The 14,566-nt window shown below is 38.8% G+C and overlaps 2 protein-coding genes across 2 annotated transcripts in view; one reads left to right on the top strand and one right to left on the bottom strand.

The window, feature by feature from the left end:
• The window catches only part of dock1 (dedicator of cytokinesis 1), a gene marked incomplete in the record, with an annotated part of 276,885 nt that overhangs the window by 130,795 nt on the left and 131,524 nt on the right, over positions 1–14,566 (bottom strand).
• The window catches only part of LOC119424040 (inhibitory synaptic factor 2A), a 39,608-nt gene that overhangs the window by 11,425 nt on the left and 13,617 nt on the right, over positions 1–14,566 (top strand). The window contains exons 2-3 of the mRNA XM_037691496.1: positions 5,119–6,352; positions 13,286–13,357. Of these exons, the coding sequence (XP_037547424.1) occupies positions 5,124–6,352; positions 13,286–13,357 (1,301 nt within the window). The 5' untranslated portion in view covers positions 5,119–5,123. The remainder of the gene's footprint in view (positions 1–5,118; positions 6,353–13,285; positions 13,358–14,566) is intronic.

Below are 14,566 nucleotides of genomic sequence, written 5' to 3'. Positions count from 1 at the left end.
GTTTGAGACATACAGCCAAGTTTTCCTACTTTACATTCTTGTAACTCTCTACTTTTGAAGCTCAATCAACCTAATGGCAAGAAGGTCAGCAGTCACTCAGTAATTTTTTTTCGGTGCTGTATAAGAGCTCTTGCTAACACTTTTTACCCCACGGTTCTTATTTTTTAAATAAACATTTTTTTACATTTTTGTAGCCACTACAAATGCAAACATGCAATACTGTATGTCTTGCAAGAGACTGAAAAAGTAGAAAAACTGCACTATTAGTGTGCATTACAACCTAAATCATTATATCACAACGTGTCAAGGAAATTTACCAATGAACTAAAGAAACAACCTTGTTACATTTGTGTCAGCCAGTGCCACCCTTCCCACTGGATCTGAACAAAGTATCTGGTATGTGTGTTGCCAATAAGCTCTTTGAAAAGGTGCAAGCTCTGCCGAATACTTTCGCAGGACACTGTATATATATATATATATATATATATATATATATATATATATATAATTATTTGCTTGCTCTCGACCTGGACCTCTCTAAGTGGCTTTAAGAATCTGTTGGACTCCTTACAAGGACCAATGCAGACATGTTCCTGTTTTTAGTTTTCTACATTTGTTTCTACATTTGCCTTATAATCTAGCTGTTTTGCTATTTTTTGCCATCTTTTCTTAAATTTGTAAAAAAATAAAATATCTGTATGCCTCTTTTATGATTGTCTATTGTTGTCGCTGTTGTCCATTGTTGTCATCATTCTTTGTTGAAATCAGGTCTCTCTTGTAAATGAGTCCTCGAGGCTCAATGGGATTAACCTGTCTAAATAAAGGTTGAATGAAAGAATGACAAATGGCAAGTGGAGGGAGCAATATTATATGTAACCAGGCATAATCTTATCTGTTTAAATAAAGGTTGAATGAAAAGAATAATGGCAGAGCCGGGGTGACCTTGGCCACCATAGATCAACCTTTGGCCACCCCAACAGCCACCCCAGTCATTGGAGGAAACTATTCTTTTAAGCAATAAAAACTCGAAAGCATAGTTTCCTCAACTGATAGGGATGGCCAGTTTACATATATATGGTGGCAGCCATCTTGGATTTTGATATGGCAACCCAGATTCAATGGTGACCCTTTGACGCCTAAATGCAGCCACACATAAAAGTGAAAATTGGCATGTTGCCTATCAAGTTATACACTTCAAGATAAACCAGATGGATGGACAATATTTCCAAGTCCCCCTTCACTTCATGATGAGGAACAATTACACATTAAGCTTTACTGTCAAAACTTGGAGGGGCTTGCTTACAAGCAAGCAATTGTAGACAAGTTGTATCAGTTTTTTGGGTGCAAGCAAATTTTACCTGGATTTGTTTACTGCTAGTTATTATCAATCTTTGATCTTATCTAGAAATCAGATTAGTGCTTTTAAATATAAAGTGTGAGAACCCATGAGATAGTGTACTGTATATAAGTCATTCATTTGTGCTTAGTGTACATTTACTGTATACCCTTGTTACTGTGGGCAGAGAGATTTAACATGTGCTGGTTTTACAATGCAGTCTATTAAAAAAACTGCATCCTGACTGTACCGTCTGGTCATCTGCTCACATCAGTTATCACCGATCTGTCGAGAATCAAACCAACATCTGCTTGCACAGCAAAAAGCTGCCATCTGTAACCTGTTTATATGAACATGCTGTGCTGCTCTCACTTAACAATGACATTACTGGGAGATGTCTGACTGGTTGGAAGGGAGGACTGTCAATCTGAAACTCTGATGAGTTCATCTGCATTTAATGGCCTTTTTAGGTTTCAAACAGCTTGTTTTAAATGCCATTATGTTCAAATACAACAGGACATCTAGAGATAATGATCCTTATGTCCACAAACGTTTTGACAAGCAAGTCTGAAATTAAGGCATTATGTAGCCAGCAAAGATTTAAATTACAATAATACTGACTATTTCTTTTGATGGTGTAGGGAAAATAAGACTGAAAATCTTGAGCCCTTTTTGGGAGGAGGGAAATTTACAAAATGCATTTGCAAAAAGTGTTTTTTTTTTTTTTTTTGCCAGAACATAGTATTGCAATACCTACAAATGATACATCCTAATGTCCACAAGTGTTAAATATTAAATTAGACAGTCAAACACAACTGGTTACATGTCCATTAAAGGAGCCTGAAATGCAAAATGCCTTAAATTTAATAATAGATTAAGAGAGACAGATTATGCTGGTCGAGAAGACCAAATAGGAAAAAAAAAAGTCCCATCTATAGCTTTCAGGTACGGAAAAAGACATGCTTGAATTCAGAAGTTATCTATTGTTGACAGAGACCAGTCATGGCAGATAAGCTGAAGAGTTTAATTGGTCTATCTGATTCAGCATCCATGAGTGTATGGAGTGTTTGCTTATGGTAAATCAGCAGGCAAAGGGGGAATTATATTTTTGTTGGAGCCTCAGAAGCACGGCAGAGTCACGAAGCTGGTATTATACCTGGGAAATGATCATTCATTATCCTGGCTTGCTTTTCCACAGGGAGTTGTACAATTTTCCGACAAACGTTTTGAGTTTACAGGTTGTTCACATGATTTTATACAAATTTATGTTAATTAACGAAGACAAGCCACCAGTTTCGCAGATGTGGAAGGTTTAAACGTTGCCTCAAGAGAATCCGCAACTTCTATTTATAAGTTTCTGTTGTGAGAAGCAGAGTCTGGTCAGTGAAAAATTTATGCTGGATTTAATGAAGCACAAAGAAAAGCTGCAAATGTCCCTACTGTCATCAAGCCTATAACAATTTCTTAAAGGAATGCAAATCATCCGCCTCTTTGTATCCAGGAGTTTTAAACTAACAATCTTATTACAAAAATAGACAGACCTACAGCTGTTTTAGTCAAATCTTATGAATGGTGTCATATGCAACCTCGTGTGATACTGTGAGATGTCAATACACTGGTGAAGATTCTCAGTCATCCAGTACATGGTAAATTCAAAAAAGTTCTAGACAAAAACAAAGTATAAAGTATAATAAATAAAGTCCAGTTGTTTCTGTCTTGAACTTTTTTGAATTTGTCATTATAGCCATGTTTACCTATTACGTGATACAACGGCATGCCTTACTGCTACTACTACTTTGTTGCCATCAAGTGGCTGAAAGTGGTACTGTAATATCTGTAAAACTGAATGTGCCATAGCCATTTTTGTGTTGGCTAATGCCGATGAGCTGTGGTGGCCATCCCGAAAGTTTCATTAAAATCCATCCAGTGGTTCTCAAGATATTTTGCTAACAGTCAAAGTTGACTAAATTGGTTATTAGAAAATGTTTATTTTACTTATATCTTAAAATATGTTATTAGGAAGACTCTCATCAACTACCACACCAGATTTGAGTTCAGCATTTGTAAAACTGACATAGTTGTAGCCATTTTGGTGATTTTAGGATCAGTCGGCTGTGGCAGCCATGTTGAGCTGGGGTAACTCCAAAAGTTAGTTAGTTGTAAGCACACATTCAATGATTACTTAAGGAACACTTCATTACAATTCGTCCAGTTCATGAAAAATTTTGGTAACCGACCGACAGGCAGACAAAAACACTTTTCCTTGTCACTTGTCTTTGCCTTTTGGCAGTGGACAACAATAAAGTATTTTTAAATTCGAGAAAATAAAACACTACTCACTAAAATCTGTCTTTAGTCCTTAGTTAAAAAAAACAAACATATTTGTCAACAAGCCACACATCAAATTACTTAGTCATGGGTGTTTTTGTGGCCCCTGGTGATATTAAAAGTTATGTAAACCAACACCTTTTAAGACACGCTACTTTCCAGGGATTGCAAAAGTGAGTAAATACCAAGAAAACTTTCAATAGACGCATTACACCATTCAGACAATTGTAATATTGCTGCTTTAAAACTAACAAAATAAACAGACTGCTTTTAAAAAGAACAAGATTGCAGATAATTCGGCACTGTCTGATTGGCAGCTAGTTCCTTATTCTAGTTCTTACTGTGTAGGTCTGGCTCCCATGGTTCAATCAAAACAAAGAAATCATAGTATGGTACCAGCACACAGTAATTACATTGGACTACAGTCAAGTGCCTTGTTTAAAAGGATGTCCCGCTGTTTATAAACCTGCACAATAGCCATATTTTTGGGATAAAATGTGTGTTTGAGCAAGTAAGAGCATGATTGTATTGTATAATTGTGAACACAGACACATAACTACTGCACAAGCTTCCATTAAAAAGAGAGACACTAATCATCTCGGAAAACGGGTAATGAAAGAGACTATAACTGGCAATAAGAGTGAAAATGAAGCGGAAACTAGAAATATAGGTGTACAGAGAAAATTAAACACACTAAGGAAATCTGATCGCAGTTTTCTTAGGTTATGTTGATGCTATAAACCTCTAGGATGTTAGTATTTAAACACCAAAAAAAAAAAACTGGCCAACAAGTGCAACTAATAAAGAAATCCAGCAACAATGAAAGAGCAAAAAGCTTAAATTGATTAAGTTAACAATCTGTATGTAGACATGGGAAATTACTTGTATGACAAAATACACAACAAATTGCAAATATGGTAAATGAATTGAACTTATATAGCACCTTTCTATCTTATCAAGATACTCAAAACGCTTTACTCTACAATCTGTGCCTCATTTCCCATTCATACAGCACTCTACTAGATCTCTACAAAGCTAATTGAACAAATCATTCTAAAGAGACTAATCAGAGCTTTATCACATTCATACACACATTGGACGCAGTGAGGGGTTCAGTGACTTGCCCAGAGAAACTTCGGCATGTGACTGCTAGTGGATTTGAACCCCCAACTCTTGCATTGGAGGACGACTGCTCTAACCATTCAGCCACAGCCGCCCCTGTACAATTATATACTATTAAATTATAATTAAATATAAACAAATCATATAAAAATTAATGTAATAGTTATCAATTAGTTACTCTACAATATAATTTTTGCTTTATTATCATTAAAAATGAATGTTTATATCAAGTTTCTTGTAAAAATTTAATGTTTTAGAACTGCTGTGAGATGTAACATTGAGAAGTGTCTTTGACAGACTCTTAACCCAGCTTTTTTCTTCATGTGTTTCAGGAAACATGGTGAGCAAGGAGGGTGGCAAATGCCTGCTCACCAACTCAGAGTCTGACTCAGAGGCAGCGCCCCTGCCCTCCACCTCACTGGCGCTGGAGGTGAAGTATTCCCTCAAAGCGAGTCGACAGGTGAGGAAAAGAAACAAGGCCTTGCAAGTGCGCTTCAAGGACATCTGCGAGGCGCAGAACGAGCAAAGGGAGGCAGAACTGCAAGCAGCAGGGAAAGGCGGGAAGCCGTTGTCATATAAGGTGGCGTACCGCAAGTACATGACCGTCCCTGCACGCAGATCCATTCCGAATGTCACGAGGAGCACAGGCGTCCAGACATCCCCTGACCTAAAGAAACGGTACCAGACCTTTCCCTTTGAGCGTAAGAAAGGACACACGTTTAAACACGTGGCAGCAGTGGAAACGTATAAAGGCCAGAACAACGGTTTTGTCATGGAGGTAAAGCAATCTAAAGCGGCTGAGCAGGGTTTAGATGACGACGAAGAGAGAGCCAGTAGGGGGAGTGGAGTCTTGAGGACCAGGGCTCTGCTCCATACTAATGAGTGCATTGCCACAGTGGAGCAGCACAGTGCACCTGATGGCCTGTGCTCTGATGCACTGCTGCTCAGTTGCACTGCTGACACAGACCGCCTTGCAGATGCACCAAGAGGAAGCGGAGCCAGCGCACAACCCAAGTACCAGCTTTGCAGCGTCCCTTCAAAGTCCGTAACTGGATTACAGCACAGGGAGGCCGATGTAGACGGTTTGGCCAAGAGGCAACTGCTCAGTCTGGAGGAAGGCTCGTCTCAAACCCTCCCGAACAGGCCCTCCAAGGTGACGGGCCCCATCGCATGGAACTCTCTTACACAGGTGGAGTGCCTGGACAGTCCTTCTGTGCAAAGCAAACGAAAAAAAGGCCTTCAGCTTAACGGGCTAATGGCTGAGACTTTACCACGGTCCAGTGGAGGCTGTATAACAAAGGCACAATGTCATACAGGACAGATGTCTGCCCGGCCTATACGGGGCATGGAGGAACCTCGCTCGCCCTCTACAAGTGTTGTGGCTGATGGAGCACCCTCCAACCAAACACAGGAAGCCTGTAGGCAAATAGTGCCTGTGAATCAGGACAGGGATGTAAAAGCACAGCTTCAAGCCATGGAAAATCTCATCAGCTCGAGCCAAGAGACCATCAAGGTGCTGCTTGGGGTCATTCAGGAACTGGAAAAGGGAGAGGCCCAACGAGAAGGGTAGGACATCCCATTTCAAATGTACACTTTAAAGTGGAAAAACTCCCATTAGATTTGATCTGCTTTGTCAACATTCAAACACAGAAGTGCTAATTCAAAGTAACAATCCTATATTGCTGCTTTCTTATTTACAAATTTACTATTCATAAAGCTAATTGTACGGAACGCAATAAAATCATTTTTATGTTAATTGCCACCAGGCTAAAGATTAATGTAGCTCTGAAAATGAAGCAGCCGCCAGCCATGACTGAAGTCATTCTGGAAACAACACGAACTAAAAATAAATAAAACACAACTACTGTTTTTAATCGGTTACAGCAGGCATGTAGCCTGAACCACTAACACAATAGGGTCAGTTTGTGCCTCAGTACTTTAAAAATATGTTAATTTAATGTTTACAAATGAAAATGCAAATGTAAAATCTAATTAATCAACTAAGTGAGACCAAATATGGCAAAGAAAGACCAAAGCGCACTACATCACTCTATAAGCATTTCACCTGGTTGCACTCTGCAGTATATTCTTAGTATAATACCATGATGTGATGACTCCCTCTGGATATTCTTCAATTTCCTTGCAGACATTTCACAATCCTTACTGGCCAATGCTCTTGGATAATTAGCAACATTATATTACCAGTATCTATTGCTTGTGGCTTTTAATCATAAAGTCAAACTAGAAAAGGCAGAATATTCCGAATATATTCTGCAGAGAACACAACAGTCAGATCAGTATCAGTGTTACTGCTACAAGAATACTGTCAAATGAATACATATTAAGATATTTAAAATATAGGAATCGTTCTGGGAAGTATATTAAAAGTTTAGAATGGCTCAAGAATAATTAAAAGTTGCCTTATCCAGCCACAAACTCACAAACGTACAGAAATGCTATTCTGCATGTTTGAGGAATGTGAAAAACCCATGGCCTCTGAAAAATGAAAATAAAAATTCTTGTCAAATAAACATTGAGAATACATAAAAAGATTGTAGATAGTTAAACCCTAACTAAATAGAGGCTATCTAAATGGTAGTAGCAAAAAAAAGGCAGATTTGTTAAATAAATTTGCAGAACGTTGTATTAAAATGTGGCCCTGATTTGACCAGTGGTTGTTCAAAAATGAACAAATGAAATAATCTCACAATTGACAACGTCCAAATTTCAAACCTCTACCATGCTAGTAACTCACCTTTATGTATAAATGTCTAAAAGCTATTCTTATTATCAACTAGGGTTAAACTCCTGTTTTCAGCTGGGCTTGAGGGAGGAATAAGATACCACAGCAGTCGGAGCACAGTGAGAAGTAAGCAGACATGCCGTGCAGCAAAGGGATCTATCTAGAATGGTTTTCAAAGCACATCTGGTTAGTCAGATGTGGCTAGACTAGCAGCGATACAAAAAGAGAAGTGTATTAAATTAAAATTAAAGCAATAGCTGTGAATATATATGAAGAAAAAAAACATGTTTTTGTTCATTAATTATAAATACTTGTGTTTAGTTAGAGTCAGTGAGCTGCATAATCCCTCTGTAATCCATTCAAACCTCACTACATCTGTCTTCTTTAAGTGCATTTACAGTTTCATGTAGAAATGCTAATAGGGTGCAGGTGAATGGCTGTAATGACATCACATGCACAGCTGCTTTTATTGTTCAACACAAAGATTTCAAGGTTGGACCTTTTTAATGTGTTCATCAGATGCAACCGAGACATCATAAGAACAAAGATTTTTTATTTTACCTTGTGTATGCGTTACTTGAAAGCTTTACACTCTATATTTCACAGTTTTTTTATTTTATTTTTTTAACAAAGGCTTAAAAGTCGCCCTGCCATTCTACCCAGGCAGCTCAAAAGGCGCGTTGTGCAGCAGGTGAAACCGTCAATCATGGCTGTCCATCAACAGCTACGTGGCAGACGCTAAGATGTTTCTATAAACCTTCAAATCTAGTGATGGCAGTAACAAGAGAAGTAATATAGTAGTACTAATAATAGTAATATAGTAGTATAATAAGTATTATAATAGTAATACGTAATAGTAGTACAAGCAAAGTTATTAGAATTACCCAATCTTACAGCGAAATTAAATAATGATAGAAATAACTTTATTGGAGCCAGAATCTTCTGGCCTTGAGTGGTGGTGGCTCTCTCTCATCTTTATTTCAGGTTCTAGTATGAATTATTTTAAAACGTTAATACAGCAGCAAACACATACTTAATAGTATTGTATAAATGTTCCAATCACAGTACAGTGTTTCCTCCTTTCACTGTTTTTCAGCTAGTTGTGTAATGAAACAACATAATGGTGTTTATTTTTATTTTTTTTGCCCACTAATAAAACACCTACTTTGTTTTTAAAAAGACTTTCACAAGGAGAAGCATGTGGCCACGGATAAAAGCTTTGTATTTTGTCCAAAATATAAAAAGATTTACGTACTGTCTAAAATGCTGGACTTTTCATTTCCATTTTGGTTTTAACTGAACATCTTTTGGTCGGAGCTAAATTTTTAGTTCTTGAGATTAAAACCACCCCCTTTGTATCATATTTATTAGAAAATTCAACTTAATAAAGACCGTTTACTAATTCCACATATTTTTTGTAAGTATTAGGCAATTTATGCTCAACTTTAAGTGATCTAACATTGACAATGTGGAAAATTATTGGTGTTTGAAAACCCTACGTATCCAAACAACTCCTGAGCAACTAGTCCAACGTTACAAAGAACAAAATCCTCATAGAGCATACCTAATTACACTACATAAATACAAACGCTTAAAAATAATACTTAATTCTGGAGTGAAGCCGTGTGCTAGTGCCCCCCGTTGCTCATTGATCTGAATAGTGAATGTTTGTCGTTTTTGAAACAAGTGTGTTAAGCTTAATGTTTTTGGTACAAGGTATTCAAATGGGTAGGTGTTAAACTGTGTATAACTGAAGTTGTTTGCTTTGGTTTGTTGTCCGAGGTTGCGCAGAGTGACAGATCCTGGCGACCACCAGGTGCAATAACAGAGCCAGGGGGTGGCTAATGGTGGCCTTGACCAGCATAGATTAATCTTTGGTCACCCCATCAGACCAAAAATCATTTGAGGAAACTATACTTTGGAGAAATATAAAAACTAGAAAGCATAGTGCCTCAAATGATAGTGGTGGCCGATTTACATATATATAGGATGGTGGCCATCTTGGATTTTGATGCGACAACCTAATTTTCAAAAGGAACCTTTCAATTTAGTGCAATTCAATTCAAAAATACTTTATTACTCCCAAAGGGAAATTAATTGTTGTTGTAGCTCATCATCCTGGTTTGATTAAAGTTGTTGTGCTGATGGCTTTGGGCAGGAAGGATCTCTTGTAGCAGTCCGTCCCACAGTGGATCTGAAGAAACTGGCTGCAGATGCTGATCTGTCCACCCAGACCCAATAGACCTCTCCGTCCTCTCTTGGGCAGCAGGACTGCCTGAATGCTAGGCAGAACTCTTCCCCGAGCACCATTTCTCCCAGTAACCTGCCAAGCCCATCGTTGCCGCGGACTTAACTGCAGGTGCCAGGGGACGATCTCGGTCCTCCTGCTGTCACGAGTTGCGTTTCCCCCTACCTCCAAGATCTCTGCAGTTAGGCACTCAAACACTGCCTCTAGGTAGACAGTAATGCATTCACGGCACCTCCTTCTCAACTCATGTGGGAGTTGGGGCTGTAGGTGAGGTATTATTTGAGCTTTTGAGATGTTAATCACCAGCTTCCAGTTGTAGAAAACCACCTTGTTCTTATGGTTACGCATCATAACAAACGTCCAAAAGTAAAAATGGTTCCAGTAAAAATCCTTCCTGCAGCACAGCATCTGATACCAGAGGAAGTAATAATCTGAAAAAAGCTATTTACATCCAGAAAAAAAACAGAGTAATAAAAGTTTTCAAAAGCAAAATCTCAGAATGAATGTAAAAGAGCTACTCCAACATGCAGCCACATCGAGAGGCGCAATTCTGGAACGTTTCTTATGCCTAGATGCAGCCACACACCAAAATAAAGACATAACCTCACTTGTTTTTCAAGTAATCATGCTCACAACGTTTATTGATAGATAGATCAAGGGTATTTCCAATTCACACTTTTTGCTCAGCGACGGAGGGAGGGCGGGGAGACAACAAATGTGTGCACAGATGTAAAACAGCATATGTTGCATCCAACGGGACAAAGTTTGGATACTGGTGTGTCAGAGTGTTGGCAGAGCAGAGCCAATTAATCTCACTCTTGGGAACTCGTTGCTCACCTGCATATTAGCACTGTGTACGTGCACTTGTTTTTGTGCTTCTCTACTGCCACCCACAAAGTGACCTTTGGGAAAGCTCTCCTGTTAGAACAATGGGTGAAGGGTGTATAAATATACCGTTAATGGCACTTTTGGCTCCCCTATCCCCAGGGAGGCTCGCCAAAATGAGCCCCGCTCTCTTATTTTCTCTTATCAACTCAGTATGAAAGAGCAGTGGGGAGGCATGAGAGATTGAGAGACAAAGAGACTGAGGTGGAAAAAAGTGAGAAAAAGAGAAAATAGAGAGAAGTAGTTCAGAGGATCTGATCCAATTGGCTGTGCAACCAGTTGGCTTTTCATTGATTGGCTCACCTGGAGGAAAGTTATGTGGCCTTTTGCATTGTATTGAATTATGAACCTGTCTCCCACAGAAAGCCAATTAATGACATGTTGTGCATAAATAATCCAAGGTGCAAACTTCAAGCGCACTTGCTGTGTCACTGCACTTCTCCTCTGGACGCCATTACCCGAGTCTGCGGCAGCTCCAGATAACAACATCGATATGAGCTCCTCTAATACCTGTCAGAGCATGCAGATCAAGACGCAGCGTAGTAGATAAAAAGGAGGATTTTACGATAGGTGTTTAATTTTTATTGGTGCCGCATACGATGGGCAGCGTGACAAGCACAGTGGTGACGGAGATGAAAAATGTCTGCGGTTCTGCAAAGATGAAAGACGGAATATATTAGTGAAAACACATTACCCTCAATGATAAGAATGATCTGATGGTTTTTATTATGTTCATTTGAGTTTTAAAAGACTTGAATCAGGAAAAAGGATCAGTTCATATAAAAGAAAGAAAAATAATTTTGACAACTTCAACACTATCCCATGCGACACCATTGGTTCTTAAAAGAAACTGTTGATTGCCGTTATAACGTGCATATGAGGGCCGCAAAGTGGACCAGTGGTTAGCAGGAAGGCTACCGTATTTTTCGCCGTATAAGTCGCACCTTGCGACTTATACATCGAAGCGACTAATTATGTTCTTTTCCCCCATATTTATAACCATATTTTTGGCTGAGCTCTGACGATTTCTTTCATTCTGACATGGAAAATATTAAACACTACCCAACAATTTTCAGTCAGGTGATCTGGACAGTTTTTTTGTTTTGTGCTGAAACGTTTCGCCTTCGATCTGGAAGGCTTCATCATTAAACACTACCATTTTCAGCCGCTAGAGGGCCCTTGAGCAATATGCAAGCCAAGTGTCTCATTAATAGGTAAAAGTGACTATTAATGAGACACTTGGCTTGCCATACCAAGCCACCTTCATCTCACTCCAGAATTCCTGGCGCAAACGTCAAATCAACTGCATTTCGCTGCACCGCCCAGGCGAAATGCAGCTGATTTGACCATTAAAGTGCATTTATTAAGGAAAAGTTCACCTGAGACACACATTTACTATAATGTCGAGCAAACAAATATCTGTTTTTAGGTGATTATCTTGTTAAATTCTTGTTCAAGTCCTTCCGTGCACACTCCCGCAGCCACCATTTGGCAGCCAATCAATTTTTGGCACAACACCGGGCCACGTTTCCAGGTGGTCAGCGGTGACGCATAATAGATGCGACTTATACGGAGAAGCGACGTATTTATGTTTTTTTCCCACTTTATTAGACACTTTTGGACTGATGAGACTTATAGGGCAGTGTGATGTGTACGGCGGCAAGTACAGTACTAATATCAGTGATTTATTCACACTTACTTGATAGGAGCAGATAAAATGCATAAGTAGAATAAAACAGCTCATAAATGCAAGTATCCAAAGTGCCGATTTGCAACACTTAATTATTGACTAACAAGATAGCTAATGACTGAACAATATATGATAAGTAGGATGTATATTAGGTTACAGAAGGGGATAAATGGATATTTACTGATCATTTTTTTACAATGATACTAAGACTGTATAAATCCAAGGAGCTGCTGCCTAAAAAAATATTAAATAAACTAGGAGGACTTAAACGATTTTCATCTTACAGGTAATAACTCATACATATCCTTTCCAACACTGTTCTGCACAGAAATGAATAATCAATGAAGAGATTATTCTGAAATGAGTAAAATAAAAAAGTCAATAACTGAGGGAAGCAGAGGGAGCTGCACATACAAAGAAGGTACAAATAAAAGCTTAACAGAAGCTTAACAAAGATACTGCATATACCATATATATTTATATATATTCAAGTGGTTTTAAAGTTAGCTGGTTTAATTAATGACAGTTTAGGCTAAACGCGTTACAAGGATGAGATCAAATGAAAGTTTGCTGATTGCAGGAGGCTTCTGTTCCATTTTATTTTTGTCATTAAAAAATGCTAATGGAAATTTACAATTCTGATGGAGGGTTTTGATCGACTCGTCCTTTAAATGCAGACCAGAACTCACGGCGCGTCCCCTTTTACCCGATCTGACCTCCAAACAGCCAGCCTCAGCTAATGGCTGACACGGTGCTCCCTCTGTCCGAGCTGCAGGGCACAGGGCACTGAGAAGGGCAGCGTGACTCCTCATCACCCTCATTTACGTTTGTCTCGCTAACGAGAGATGACATATAAGATGAGAAAGGAAGGTGTGAGGCAGCAGCTTAACAAGTCTTGTAATTACTCATTCACAACTCTCTTCTTTCTTGCAGACTCTCCTATCGAACTGGACAGGACATGGCCAACTGTGACACATGCCGGAACAGTGCATGCATTATTTACAGGTAAGTGCTCATGCCTCTTCAAAGACACAATGATCAAAATGTGTCCTGTCTGTTCTCCTTGAGGGAAAGAGAACAAGTGAATTAAGGTTGAAGCAGAAGAAGAGGCAAAAAATGCTAGATTTCATGTAAAATGTGAATATTAGCACACTAAGGTATGGGACATTATTTCAAACTCTTGCTCTAAAAATATACGCATTTGTCTGATTCTCCAATTATCCCATCACATAATTTCAATCACTGACTGGAGGCTCTAGTCTACTAGAACATCCAAGGTGATGACGTACCAAATTACTTTAGCTTGTTTTTTTTTAATATTGTTTATAATTTTATCAGATTTAGTAACCACTTCAGAACACAATCAAAAGTTTAATGGTGGTGGATTTTGCATAATGCAAAACAGGCAGGGAAAACCCCAACAAAGTTAAGTCAGGTCCTATGGAGGGTTTCTTTTTTTGTTGAGGTGTTTCGTCCTTCATACAAAGGACTTTATCAGTCTGAGGAGCCACAACAAACTCAGTCCCTTAGAATTATTGAGCATGAACTTTGATGTTTTGAACTATTTTGGCAATGGCTGTCTCAGGAGTCGACGGGGGAGAGGGCAGACCCCATAAACCACCTTATCACCATCAAACTGGTTGACCCACTATGTGAGTGTGCGGCTTGTGGGACTGAATTTGTCGTGGCTCCTCGGACTGATGAAGTCCTTTGGATGAAGGATGAAACGTCTCAACAACAACAAAAAAACATCCAGATGACCTGACTGAACATTATTGGATTTTTTACCTGGATTATTGAGGATGAACTTTCAGACTGGGAAAATATGTTTTTGTTTTTCTTTTTAGAGCAAAAAGTGATGGTGGGCATGAACAAAATGTTATAAAAGTTCTGCATCTTCAGTCCAGAGAGAACCACTAAAACCCAAGTTCTTAAACGTCCTTTTCTCTCTTTTGAACATTCTGTACATTCTGTAAACACAGCAGAAAAGCTCAATTTTTAGAAAACTATGATAAATGATCATGTGTTTTCTACACAAAGACAAACACTATAGAGTAAATCTATCTGGATATATAACAAAGTCCATGCTCAATAATCCAGGTATGGACTTCTAGGTATGGAATCCAGCATGGACTTTGTTGTTTTCAACCAGTTTGACAAGACTGTCAACAAGGAAGAGGGTCAGCAATGGAGAAGGGGGTGTACCAAAGAGAC

Source organism: Nematolebias whitei, chromosome 17 (assembly GCF_014905685.2).
Source record: "Nematolebias whitei isolate Nwh7 chromosome 17, NemWhi1, whole genome shotgun sequence".
Taxonomy (NCBI): Eukaryota; Metazoa; Chordata; class Actinopteri; order Cyprinodontiformes; family Rivulidae; genus Nematolebias; species Nematolebias whitei.
The sequence above is the reverse complement of the archived record's forward strand: the minus strand, read 5'-3'. Positions and strand labels throughout refer to the sequence as shown.